A 14,790-nucleotide genomic window follows, 5' to 3' on the forward strand; every position below is an offset into this window, starting at 1 on the left:
GATTGATCCATCAAAGACAGGACCATACACAATTTACATGTTGTCAAATGAAGTGAATTCATTTAACTTTGTGTTTCTTTGACTTAAAAAAAATAATTCAGTGAAATCAGTCATTAACGGAGCACTGCAAAAAGGTGTGTCTAAAAACAAGATAAAAACACTAAATCTGAGGGAAATGATCTTGCTGCATGGACAGATAATTTACCTTGACAAGATTTCTTAAATTAAGATTGTTAAATCTAGAAATAAGCATGTTGTACACTTAAAATAAGAAATTAACTCTAAAAACAGATAAATTATCAAACACTTCTAAGTCTAAAGTTTTTTTTTATCTTGGTAAGAAATAATTTGTAGGTCACTCTGCTCGGGCCAGTTCATCGCTGCTTGCAGCTTTAATTTATCTTGTTTTAAGAGTTAATTTCTTATTTTAAGCATTCAACATGCTTATTTCTAGATTTAATAATCTTAATTTAAGAAATCTTGTCAAGTGAAATTATCTGTCCATGCAGCAAGATCATTTCCCTCAGATTTAGTGTTTTTATCTTGTTTTTAGACACACCTTTTTTGCAGTGAGAGATTAAAAGCTTCTGGGTTGTTTGTTTTTTTGTATGTCTTTTTTAGACAACCACTACATGTCATAATTGTCCTAAAATGGCCACAGGGGACATCTTTTTTTAACACAAGCTTTCCTCTGGCACCACCCTCAGGCCAAAATGAATGTTATATTTTGTGCCCCACTAGTGGTAAAGGCTCACAGCAGTTTTGTTTTCTGGTGTGTGTGAAGATCTCAAAGAGCAGGTAACAGTCATAGGTAGACATATATTTTATTTATTTATTTTTTTTATGTACTAACATTTAATTGTGCACAAGGGAAACCATCCAGGTTCAGGAAAAGTTGGAATCAGTTAAACTTTCATAGAGGTTTTTTATTATTATTCCTCTGTAACTTTTACAACACATTATTCATGACTTGGTTGATGCATTTTTCTCACACTACTCTGCAGTTATCCACATACGAGGCAGTCGTACTGTAGCTCTCCCTGTATGCCCTCATTCTGCAGCTCAGTGGTTAAATCTGCAATGGTGCTGTTGTACAGTTGGATGTTGCTCTTGGTTGTTAGGCAGTCCTGATCTTTAGGAAAATATGCCGTCTTTACTCCTGCAACTTGAAATGGTGCTACTATAAACAGAGAGGGGAAAAGTTAAGGTCAACTCCAGTGCCACTGTATAAATATGTAATGTGAGTCTCCTTGTACAGACAGTTCAAGACATTAAAAAGTAATAAAACATAACTGCACTTAGGGAATCTAAAGTATATTTGAAGAGGGCTGGATTTTCTCAGAAAACAACAAATACATATTAAATGACACTGTAAGTTAACCCTTTGATGCACAACATATAAACACCCTCTAATGCACAACATGGGTCAGAAATGACCCGCATTCAATTCCCATGTTATTTCATGCTGGCTGTGTGTTTGAATATCTTTTTTTTATATTACAAAAGATCATTATATCCAATTTTCCTTTCATACTTTATGAAGAAAAATAGTTTTTGTATTATTACATCAAGTTCATACAAATGGGTCAAAAATGACCTTGTGCATTAGAAGCGTAGCGATACGAAAAGTTTGTCTTATTTTTAAGGTTTAACTTTGAAAGAGTTGTTCGAACCACCAGATTGCATTGGAAAATCACATATTTTAACATTTGAGACTTATTAGAGGCACCAAATAATCATTTCCATTGGAAAAACTCCAATCTAACAAAATAGGATAGTTAATATTTGTTTCTTTGTCAGGTTTTAAATTGGTAAATGTTGAATTGTTGACCCTTTGATGCGCAACATATAAACAATGACCTTGTGCATTAAAATCTCAGTGATAAAAAAAGGGTTTTTATTCAAAAAGTATGTATGTATGTAAGATGTTAAAAAACAAGTTATTTGAGGAAAACCTTTCAATGATGAAATTAATTTATTGCAAAGATATAGAATATAAAAACTTAGTCAGGTCACTTTCGACCCATGTAGTACATCAAAGGGTTAATTAAACACAGCCTCACCGTTGCACACAGCCAGCTTGTTTCCTCCGATGTACTGAGTCTGCCATTGAAATTGTGTCTGCTTGCTGCACTCCTCATACACACGACTAATCCTCAGAAAGCCAAAATCGTAACCCTGTGAAACGAGAAACTCACTTTTATCACAGAAATATCTGGAAGATTTGCTCCTACTTGTTACAGTATGTTTTTCTTATTATGTGTAAAATGGAATGTAGCACTCACATGGCTGCACAGAGGTTTGCAGAAACGTCTGTCGGCAACTGTGACACATGCCAACCCTCCATTTTCAGGAACTTCAGGTTCATGGCATTTCTGTGGCTCGGTACCATGGCATTCTATCAATCAATGATTAATTATATAAGTAATCATGAATATAAAACACTGAACCTGGCAATACTGGTAATGGTAATATTATATTGTGCTTGATTGTATCGTTTCTCACATTACTCTATTATTATTTTTTTTTTTTACCTATTTAAGGGTAAATATCAGGAGAAAAAAAACAGTATAACAATTCAATTATTTGACCTTTTACATGAGGATTTATTTTCTATACTACATGCTACTGACTCTGGTTTTAATCCAGATAAGATATTCCTTAATTAGTCCCACAAGGAGGACATTTTCAGTGTAACAGCAGCAAAAAGTGTACAGAAAAAATAGTAAGAAGTATCAATAAAATAACAAGAAATAGCAATATTAACAAGAAAAATAAAATTATTAACGATTTAGACATAAGAAATATAAGATTAAGAACAACATACAATATAGACAGCTGAAAAATTGCATTATGCACAGAGGTTTGCAGAAGCGCCTGTCGGCAACTGTGACACATGCCAACCCTCCATTTCTGGGAACTTCGGGTTCATGGCATTTCTGTGGCTCGGTACCATGGCATTCTATCAATCAATGATTAATTATATAATTAATCATGAATATAAAACACTGAACCTGGTAATATTGGTAATGGTAATATTATATTGTGCTCGATTGTATCGTTTCTCACATTACCCTATTTTTTTTCTTTTTACCTATTTAAGGGTAAATATCAGGAGAAAAAAAACAGTATAACAATTCAATTATTTGACCTTTTACATGAGAATTTATTTTCTATACTACATGCTACTGACTCTGATTTTAATCCAGATAAGATATTCCTTTATTAGTCCCACAATAAGGACATTTTCAGTGTAACAGCAGCAAAAAGTGTACAGCTAAAATAGTAAGAAGTATCAATAAAATAACAAGAAATAGCAATATTAACAAAAAAATTAAATTATTAACGATTTAGACATGAGAAATATAAGATTAAGAATAACATACAATATAGACAGCTGAAAAATTGCACTATGCACAGAGGTTTGCAGAAGCGCCTGTCGGCAACTGTGACACATGCCAACCCTCCATTTTTAGGAACTTCAAGTTGAGGGCATTTCTGTGGCACAGTACCATGGCATTCTATCAATCAATGATTAAATACATAATTAATCATGAATATAAAACACTGAACCTGTCAGTGAGTGCATATATTGTTTCTATTGTCATTTGTATGCTGACTTTCAGATAAATCCACATTAAAGTTGAGGTGTATGTTCTTTATTCGGTACATTTCACGGCAATTTCTACTTGCAAAGGTCCCTTTGCAGAATTTACACCAACATTTAATCTTAATCAGTGATGAGAGCATCTTCAGTAGATAATAATCCTTCTATTTTCAAGGCACAGTTCACTTAATTTAGTGTTAGACTTCAAGTGCCTTGACAAATGTGATACATTTGGTATACCCTGCTGCTCTCTGTGAGCACTCTGACTTTCCGAAAATAATTGCCGTCGTCAATGCAGTGTACTTTATTACTTCTAGCTCAAGATGTTATTGTGACTGAGGGGAAAATTGGCTTGTGGTATGGCCCAACACACCCAACAGAGATTGTTAGGAATTAACAAACCGTATGAACCGGCTATGCAGAATATAAAAATAATGAAATATTGCCTGTTTTTGATTGAGAAAATATCTGAAATTGTATTCCCAGTCTGTCAAACCGTTCTCTGTACCATCTCTTATTTTAACTTCCTTTCCATAACCTTCCATGTACCTTTCAGCTGCTGTTTGTGCAGCACATCAGCCACATTCCTCATTGAAAGCAGCATTTCAGCTGTCTGTTGTGGACTCCATGCAGCCTGCAGTTTGTCGCCACACTCTACCGCCACCTGTTGGTTAATATCAGACACAATACTTGTTTTTTCCCCCTCTTTAGCTATTTGTGTTATTTTGTCCATTTTGAATCCTTTTCATCCTGCCTGTATACACCACTTAAAACATGTTTAAACGCCATGTTGGTATATTTTTATAGCACAACCTCTACTATATGACCTAATAATAATAGATTTTTTATTCTGACTTACTGGATCAACATTTTGAACCAGAAAGAAACAAAGAAAAACTAACATAAATGTGATCTTGTGATTGTGTGTGATCCTGTCACCCAACTCTGGTTTTTATTCTAGTGGGACTCTATTTTATTTGTGTCTTGTGTGTTTAGTGTAACAATTTTGGTCATTTTGTGTATATTTTAGTCATTTTGTGTCTTTATAAGTCATTTTGTGTCTTTTTTTTGTCATTTTGTGTCTTTTTGTGTGTTTTTGGCCATTTTGTGTATTTTGTTGTGTCTTATTTAGTTATCTTGGGTCTTTTTTTTGGTCGTGTGTCTTCTGTGGGTTTTTTTTGGTAATTTTGTCTTCTCATTTTGTGTCTTATCTTAGTCATTTTGTGTCTTTTTGGGTCATTTTGTGTTTTTTATAGTCATTTCGTGTATTTTGTTGTGTCTTTTTTAGTTATTTTGTGTCTTTTTTTGATCGTTTTGTGTCTTTTTTGGTCATTTTGTGTATTTTGTTGTGTCTTTTTTAGTTATTTTGTGTCTTTTTTTAGTCATTTTGTGTCATCTGTGGGTTTTATTTTGTTTTCTTTTTCTTTTTTGGGTCATTTTGTGTGTTTTTTTTAGTCATTTTGTGTCTTTTTTTAGTCATTTTGTGCCTTTTTTTGGTCATTTTGTGTCTTTTTTTAGTCCTTTAATCCAACATAAAATGTGATTTTGAATCTTTTTTTTACTTTCAAAACATTATCATTCTCACAGGTTACATCCAGTTCTATCATTTTCTAAAAAATATATTTGAGCTTGTCTTCAGTTTTACTTGGTATAAATTTACAGTAGAGCTCCATGCTGCTTTGTTTTCTATTCCTGGATGTGATGAAGAAGTCATGATTTGGAGCTTTTGGTGACTCCAGAGGGTCAATATTTGCTTTCTACATCAACCACATTGTCACAGAAAATGTCTCTTCCACTAGGTTCATCATTGTGTTTTTTTATGTTTTTGTATTTCATTATGGTGCATGTTACAGTAGATTTCTGATAGGAGACGCATGAAAAGTTTACCTTGAGATTCTCCAATAGCTGAGTATTCAAGCTGCAATTCTGAGGTAAAGTTTCATCTGCGCCTTTAGACGAGGACAAGACTGCAAAAACAAACATATACATTTTTTATCCATTAATTGCTTTCAATACTTTCTTATGATCTACATATTTCAGCCAAATATGACAGTGTAATATTACCTGCTAGTGAAAGCAGCCAAATAATTGTTCCCATTAATGCCATGATCACTGAGTTTGACTCTTTCTGACGCAGAACTGGATGCAGAAAGCTGTGACAAGTGAATTTATTGACTCTGTGGGAGCAAAGTTTACAGAATTAGCCAACATTGTAAACTCCAGCCAAGACTGAAGTCGCTGGATTGCCAACATTTCACAAACTTCCTTTGCTAACCTGTGATGTAACATGAACTTTGGATATGCAGAGGTGGACATCATTAGGTTTTGTGTACTGTTCCATTTAATATTTATTTGTGCAGATTCTTTTGCAACTGACACACAAATGACAATGTTCCCATGAGTTGTTGTTGTGCTGATTCCCCTAATAATGAATATATTCTTTCCAGTTTGTATGTCCCAGCTCTGTGCTGATGGGGGAGCTGGTCGTACACACTAACTGAAGTAATGAGCCTTTGTGCTGCTTGTCTTCACACAGGGTGCCACTACTACTTCTTAGTCGTGAGCCCATTATGCAGCCAAATGTCGGTATGAAATCTACACACATAAAAACACACAAAAGCCCATCAGACACACCGGGTGACTCAGTGTCAGTCAGTAAGTTGTGCCACGAAGGATGACTGTGTAAATAATTCACTGTGGATGTTATTCATTATGGATGTCTGACGATCTGGCACCAAATGAATTATTGACACTTTTAGGAAGAGTGATTGAGCTCATTAACACAGGGAATTGCCTTTTTATGTTTGATTTAAGGAACAAAGATTAGTCCTCGAAATCGACCTGGAAAGCTGTCATTATGTTACCACTCTGTCCTCTCACGCTCCGACATTCTGCCTTTTTCTCCATAATCCTGCCAAGGAAATAACAGACACTAACATTTCTTTCATGTGTTATTAATATGTTATCCATACAGCACACATAATTCACAGATGACTGGATGGTTACATTGATTAATGGCTTGATAAACAAACAGTAATAAATAGATTAAAAGCTAAATCCATAACGTTCGACATGTTTCATTGGTTCAGAGGAGTGGATGGCAGCGCTTTTGTGTGGAAGGAAGAGTGTTGTTCATTTGCATCAACCTTTGAAAAGCATCAGCTGGTGAAGTGTGAAACTAGCAGGTTATGCATATAATCATTGTGATGCATAAAGTCATGATGTGAATGTTTCAAATGGAAAAGTATAACATTCTCAGATTTTATAATGTGAAAGTGTAGTTTGATACTGTAGTGTAAAATCTTAAGAGACGACAAGAGTTTCTAAAAAGACAGCCCTGTGCGGGAGTATCACTAAACAGATACAATACTCAAGATACACAAGCAGGTCCTTGGTACGAACAGCAACTGTGCAGTTTTCCTATTTCTGTTACTATATACCTAATGTTCGTGCGTAAGGTCTCATGCTTTTCTGTTATTGTTCCAAATGGTGCAGTGGGATTTCCTAATTCAGAGCTGCTTATATCTTAATCAAGCAGGAGTTTCCTGTAAAGAGACTGTGACTGTTGGTTAGATTTCTGTTGTTTGTCAAATCATATGTGATGCATTTTTAAACTGCTATACGTCTGATATTTGAATACATGTCTAAATTAATTTCACAACAATACCAGTCAGCACATAGATGTGCCTCCACTCTGCAGACTCGACTCCCCGCCGCTCCTTGGCGCTCGTGTTGTCAGTTTGTCCTGGCACGTTAGCTCCCCCTGTGATCGCTCACTGTACGTTTTTGAGTGTAGTTTCAAGAGAAAAGTGTTCCACTGATCTTACTCTGCCATGGTTAAAGGGGACCTCCACCGATTTTACACATCAAAGTCTGTTTGCGTGTCTAGAGGAGTATTGCTGCATATGTTAAAGATGTAAAAAAGCCTTTTGAGGCTCCAGAGGGAGCCGTGTGGAGTCTGATAAAATGTCTGAAGTGATGTCACTTGTAATGTTATCTCATTGATGTAAGTTGCAGGTTTTGCAGAGAAACACAAGTACATTTATTTTGGTCTTGTCCATGTACACAACACCTGTGGAGTAAATCGTCTCCAACTTCATATTTCTCTGAAAAAATGTATTGTTTGGGTTCACTGAATATGGCAGTAATGTATGTATGAAATAAGTTTGTAGAAAAAAACCCAACAGAATCCACGCCGGCAACATCATACGTCGCCATGGCCTTCGCTTTTATCGTTATGCCGACGACATCCAACTCTTCATCTCCACCAAAACTATCTCCAATGCCACCCACTCCACACTGACCCACTGCCTCACCGATATTAAAACCTGGATGCAAGAAAACTTCCTAGAACTTAACTGTGACAAATCAGACCTAATACTCATTGACCCAAAATCCCGCACCAAAACCACTGACAACTTTAGCATCACCATCGACAACTCTACTCTGTCCCTGTCCCCCCACATCTGCAACCTTGGAGTCATTTTTGACAACGACCTTTCTTTTGAGCACCATATATCCCATATTACCAGAACTGCCTTTTTTTTTTTTACCTGAAAAACATAACCTGTCTTCGTTCATCATTCTCCTTCCCTGCCGCTGAAACATTAATACACGCCTTTGTCACCTCCAGACCAAGGCTATAATAGTTTTGGATTTTTCTTTAGTTTTGGCTTTAATTTCGTTTCGTAATTTTTGTTTTCAAATTCAGCTAGCTTTAATTTGTTTTTAGAGTGGGTTTGCTAGTTTTAATTCGTTTTTATTTTTTGGAAAATGATGTGTTTTGATTTAGTTTTTATTAGTTTTAGTGTTAGTTTTAGTTTTCTTTTAATGGGGTATTTGTTGGGTGAAAGATTTCTACCTCACTGACCTCCTCCATCACCAGGACCCTCCTACCTCACTGACCTCCTCCATCACCAGGCCTCCTCTTACCTCACTGATCTCCTCCATCACCAGGCCCCCTCCTACCTCACTGACCTCCTCCATCACCACACCCTTCCCTGCAGCCTCCGTTCCTCTGAGGCCAATCTCCTTTTCTTAATTAATGTAAATTAGTATTTTAGTAGAATAATATAAATGTTGATACAATAATGTTTTGAGGGGAAAAAAAGTTTTGACAAAGATCGAGAAGAATGTTTTGGAGAAATCTGTTCCATTGTCATGAAGGCAATATTTCACAAATGGCTTGAGGGTTCTTTTCATTCACTTTCGAAGATAAAAAAAGCATGTATGCATATATAAATATAACACACACACACATTTAATTAGTGTATTACTCATTATACAAAAAGTAGATTCACAGAAAACATTAAGTACAAGCACATATATGCTCCGCTTTACATTTCCATAAAATGATTTTAAAAACTGTTAGATTCTGAGAGCATTAAAATTTTATGACCGCTGCTGTGGTTCTCTGGAGGAAAATCTCTGCATAAAGGCACACACTCACAAGTCACACATAAATGCATACAAGCGGCCAATCCACTTTGATAGCTGCACACACACACTCACTGTGGAGTGTGTGTGCCTCTGTGTTGTGTGTGTGCACTGGCGCCCGTTGTGACTGTGTGGCATAAAATGATGATGAATGGCATGTATGATAGCAACACGCTCTCCTCTCTGTCTAACCTTTCTCAAATACTCGTGACATTCTCCCCACGGCGCTCCTTGTCTACCTCCCTTAGAGGTATTGTGCTGAATTAGCCAGCCGTGGAAAACTGCTACTCTGTTGTCAAATGATTCACATGGATGAGCTTCAGAAAGCCGAGCAGTCTGAGCTAATTGGTATTCAGGAAGACACCGTGCTACCTGTTTCAAAGCCTTTTCCTGTTTGGGAGGATCACTGCGCCTCCGGGGAAAGTTTGAACGCAATCGCAGCTGATGAATAGCTAATAACGTCTATTAGCTCATTTTAATTACCCCTTTGCTTTTATCACGAGGCTGATTTATTTTCTTAACACACAGAAGCCGCAGCGGTTGCGGGTCCTTTTAAAGGCGCAGCACGGAGCCCTGTAAGAGATTTTGTAAGATTAATGTGCAAATGCCTTTCGGAAGCAAGGTTTTAACACGGATATTCAACTCTCAGCTCGCAAAGACACAACCAAACTGATCTTGTCAGTCGAGAAAAGGCTTTTCTGTCTAAACAAAAATCAAAGTGAAGGGAAGGAAGAGACAAGCAGGGAACAGGGCAGTTGAAAGTGGGCCTGATAACTCCAGCTGTGTCGTATCAAACATTTGAAGCCCAGCAGGAGGCTCCAAAAAAAAAGGCTTTCTTCTCCTTGTCTCCACTATCCTCGTACACTAATTAACAAACTATTATAGTGACAGAAATGTCTGCTGGTGGGATGAGAAGTTTCTAAGAAACGTGTGATTGACAGCTCCTTCATCGTTCATCTCCTACTCTTTTTTCTTTCTCTTTCTATTGTTTATCGAGACAAATGAGTGTCAGAGTGGCGCCACTTACTGTACAGGCAAAGTGCAGGAGGAAAGAAGGTTTTTAATGAAAGACTATTTTCGCTCTCCCTACTTTCTGAATGGTGCGGCGGGTTCACGCTGCCACTTAGTCATCGAGTGTGCCAGTCAGTCAAATGATCATGCAGATTGCTCGACACCTACAGGAACGAAGAGAACATCCACATACTGAAGCTCCAGAACACTCACCAGATGGAGGAAACTATGAATTTATCAAATATTTATAAGATGCAAATGTGAATAAAAAAATGATGGTGCTGTCCCTGAACACCTGTTTCCCCGGCGGCTTATCGAGCTCTTGTTTACCACCTGTCCTCTTACACACTTCCCCCCGTCCTGAACAGCAGCAGTCCTCCAGCCTTACTCCTCGCTGCTCCTCCAGCTTGTTGGCGAGCTTCTTGGGCGGCACACACTTCTTTGTTTACATGCCTGTTTACTCTTTGCCTTTGTGTCTGTATTACTATTTGCCAGCCACTTGCTGTATTTACCTCCCTGCACCTTGCTTCCTGTCTCTTTACTTTCCTCCTGTTTTCTTACCTGGCTCGCCACTAATGTCAAAGGTTATGACTTAATTGGCTGTTAGTATGCTAATGACGGCCTGTGCATGCACTTGTTTACTGATTGCATGTCAGCTGAACTTTATGCCAGCATGAGGAGCTGCACACCACTTGATATTCCGTGTATTCCTGTCAAGTTTTCTACAAAACTTGGTCCATATGCAACTTTTCTGCATCAGTGATCATTATAGCAACATTCTGGGCCAATGTAGGACATAATGTCATGTTCATGTACAGCAGATTAGCTACATTTAACTACTGGTAATATTATATTGTGCTCGATTGTATGGTTTCTCACAATACCCTTTTTTTTTCTACCTATGTAAATATCAGGGGAAAAACAGTATAACAATTCAATTATTTGACCTTTTACATGATGATTTATTTTCTATACTACTTGCTACTGACTCCTAATCCAGATAAGATATTCCTTTATTAGTCCCACAATGAGGACATTTTCAGTGTAACAGCAGCAAAAAGTGTACAGCAAAAATAGTAAGCAGTATCAATAAAATAACAAGAAATAGCAATATTAACAAGAAAGTATTAACAAAGAAATATTAAGATTAAGAACAACGAAGAACAATAAAATTGCACTATTATAGAGTTTCCTATCTCTATCCAACACAGGGGTAGGCAGCCTACGGCTCTGGAGCCACATGTGGCTCTTCAGGCCATCTGCAGTGGATCCATATGGCTGTGAAATTCATTTATCATTGGTGTAGGCCCAAAGCAATTTGTATTCTTCAATTGTAAAAATGTTAAGCTTATATATGGCAATAAAGCATTTCTTCTTAACATACAGTCATGGAAAAAATTATTAGACCACCCTTGTTTTCTTCAGTTTCTTGTTCATTTGAATGCCTGGTACAACTAAAGGTACATTTGTTTGGACAAATATAATGATAACAACAAAGATATATCATAAGAGATTAATTTAAGAGCTGATATCTAGACATTTTTCATGTTTTCTTGATAATAACTAAAATCATTATCAAGAAAAAACATGGAAAATGTCTAGATATCAGCTCTTCATTATTCAATGTTCTAATAATTTTTCCATGACTGTATTAGTCAACTAAAATGTGCACCATAGCTTATGAAAATCTTAAAAAGCCTTAACCTATACATTTTGCCAACTTCAAGTCTAGTTTTGAGTTTCCCTAGCTAGACTACACTGTAAAAAATGTTTATAAAAATTACAGTAAAACACTGTCAAATTGCATCAGAAATAGGGCGTAAAATTAAAAATGTAATATCACCGTAGAAGATGCTTGTAATTACCGTAAATCAAGGAATAATGCAAAACTTTTAGACTGTAGAAAACACAGTTTTTTTCATGTAAAATGAATGGAGAAATACCATTATGTCACAAGGACACAATCACCCTAAAAATGAAGACACTACTCAGTCTTAATTACAGTTTTTGCTGATTTTTACATTTCAATTTACAGTAGAAAACTCCCTGTACTTTTTACGGTGAAATTCTGGCAACCACAGCTGCCGGTATTTTACCGTAAATTAAACAGATTTTTTTTACAGTGTAGCTTTCGATCACAAACTCCAAAATCATATTAATAAATGCTTATTTTGACCAATTAGACATGTTGGTAGACTAATTTTGACTTAATAGGCTATTTTATTTTATTTTCATTCAAAATAAGGTTTGCGGCACAATTCCAACAATTTTTCTCTTATTTTGGCCAACGGCTCTTTTGTTAGTGAAGGTTGCCGACCCCTGACCCAACAGACTGAAGTTTCACTTTTCTTTTATTCTTTTAAGAATCAAAAAGTAAACCCATGTGATAAAGAACCTCCAGAGGACCTGCTGCTTGGGTTACTGACAGTCTTCACTGACACACTTTAATAATATCTAATTTGCAGATTTTTTGGAAGACATGATCTGATTTTTCAGAAACATAATGAGAGCTCAGTTTGAATCCTAAAAGAAAAAAAAGAAAAACTATTTTTCCAGTGTATAATTGGTGCCTGTGAGCACATTTATGGCTGTCCATTGTCAGCAGTCATGTTGGCACTGTGCACAAGGTTTGAAGCAGGAACTCGTGCGACACAATAGAAAGCCTGTATCATCCACCGTGGATCTGTGTGTTGGGGATACGCTCTGCAGCTCCATGACAGAGGGGCACACAGAAAGAGCAAGAGTTCATTGTTCGTGTCTTTAAAGGGTTAGCGCTGCTGCCAAATGCTGACAGGAGGCCAAAAACCTGGGGCCATTTTATTTTCTTTCTTTTTGAGAACAGAAACAGCAGCATGAGCGCTTTTTAAATGGTGGGAGCCGAGGCTTTGTTAGCGATCAATACAGCGCTCACTAAAGATCCAAAAAACTTTTTCTTTTAATGACCTGTTTTGAAAGGAGTGCTCAGCATCAACATGTTCTCGACTTTAACTTGGTGAAGAGTTTTTATTGTTGGACACAGACTAACTTTTAGAGATTAAGAATTTGTGATACTACACTGCAAAAAAGGTGTGTCTAAAAACCAGATAAAAACACTAAATCTGAGGGAAATGATCTTGCTGCATGGACAGATAATTTCACTTGACAAGATTTCTTAAATTAAGATTATTAAATCTAGAAATAAGCTTGTTGAATACTTAAAATAAGAAATTAACTCTTAAAACAAGATAAATTAAAGCTGCAAGCAGCGATGAATTGGCCCGAGCAGAGTGACCTGAAAATGATTTGTTTCTTACCAAGATAAAAAAACCCTTTAGATTTAGAAGAGTTAATTTCTTATTTTAAGCGTACAACATGCTTATTTCTAGATTTAATAATCTTTTTTTTTGGCATTTTACTGCTTTATTAGATAGTGACAGATAGGGAAAGATATAATAAAGGGAGAGACATGGGGAGGGACCTCAGGCTGGACTCAAACCCGGGTCCCCCGCAGCAAGGACTCAGCCTTAATGGTACGCACTCTACCAGTGTGAACCCAAGAGTTGAGTCTTTTATCTTGTTTTTAGACACACCTTTTTTGCAGTGTGTGAATGCCTGTATGCCTCAGTTTATTCTTTTTAACATCAACAAAGGGTGTAAGATTGATAGTAATCAGATGTTTAGGCAGTGCTGGTTAGAAATAATTTATTATAAATATGTTTGTATAGCATATATAACTCCAAGACGACACATACTGTACATCCCAATTGAAAACTACACAGCAAAAGCATAGTGACTTTATAACAAGATAAAAGCCCAGTCTTTTCCTTTTAAAACTGGCTAGCAAAGAAGACTTTTAAGTTTTCAGCTGGGAAAACCATGTTTTCTTTTGCTTCCTGTTGACTGGACTTCACATGACTCCTTTGAGAAGTTGATGACAAATACAGGCGGGCCAATCTGTCTCCTGCTGGGAATGTTTGGAGCGTTTCTGAACGATCTCAACTGGAAGCAAGTCTTCCACATCAAGCAACAGAGAAATGACCCCAGCAGCTTCAGCTGTCGTCACACAGATAGCTCCGGAGCCACAGGCTCTCTTTTCCAGAGCTGTAAAGAGGACAGACTACACAGACTCAGGAGGCAAAGCTGAAGCACAGCACTCTCACAGAGATAGGAGGAAAGAAATAAACACACAGAGGGAGAGAGAGCCAAGCAAACATGCACACAGGGGAGAGAGAGAGAGGGGGAGAGAGAGAGAGAGAGAGAGAGAGAGAGAGACAAGAAGAGAGGCAGAGTCTCCTGGAGGACGACGATCCAGATCCAAACATCTGGAATGAGGCACAGACAGAGGAGAGAGGCAGGTCCCAGGACGGCTGATGGTCCAGCACAGTGAAGGCTGAGTGGAGAGAGAGGACAAGGAGGAGAAAACAGAGAGAGAAAGAGAGAGAGAGAGAGAGAGAGAGAGAGAGATTGGATGCTTGTGTACTTGTGGGACACAAACAAACAGCAAGAGAAGCAGTGGTTTATAGAAAGTTTGCAGTGTTCTTGTCGACAGGACAAATGTAACAAGGCTAATTGCAAGTAAGAGAGTAAATATTTAGTTGTGATTTCTTGTATTATAATTACCCAAAACCTGTATATAGAGTTCTTACCTGGCATGTTATCTTCCAAAGTCTGCTTGTGGAATGTTTTACATTAAGCTCCTGTAACTCACCTCATTTTTGTGTGTCTGGTTCCCAACATGGTCTCACAGGAATCTGTGA

The 14,790-nt window shown here is 37.1% G+C and overlaps 1 protein-coding gene across 1 annotated transcript; it reads right to left on the reverse strand.

Moving 5' to 3' along the window:
* Nucleotides 1-832: 832 nt before the first annotated feature.
* si:ch1073-126c3.2 (uncharacterized protein LOC555816 homolog) lies at nucleotides 833-5,828 on the reverse strand. Its single transcript, XM_059358807.1, has 6 exons — nucleotides 5,672-5,828; nucleotides 5,495-5,574; nucleotides 4,157-4,271; nucleotides 2,286-2,398; nucleotides 2,064-2,178; nucleotides 833-1,180 (listed from the first exon to the last, which is right to left on the reverse strand). Exons 1-6 carry the CDS (start codon nucleotides 5,712-5,714, stop codon nucleotides 1,005-1,007), a joined length of 642 nt encoding a protein of 213 aa, XP_059214790.1. The 5' UTR covers nucleotides 5,715-5,828; the 3' UTR covers nucleotides 833-1,004.
* Nucleotides 5,829-14,790: the final 8,962 nt, after the last annotated feature.

This window comes from Centropristis striata, chromosome 20 (genome assembly GCF_030273125.1).
Source record: "Centropristis striata isolate RG_2023a ecotype Rhode Island chromosome 20, C.striata_1.0, whole genome shotgun sequence".
Classification (NCBI taxonomy): domain Eukaryota; kingdom Metazoa; phylum Chordata; class Actinopteri; order Perciformes; family Serranidae; genus Centropristis; species Centropristis striata.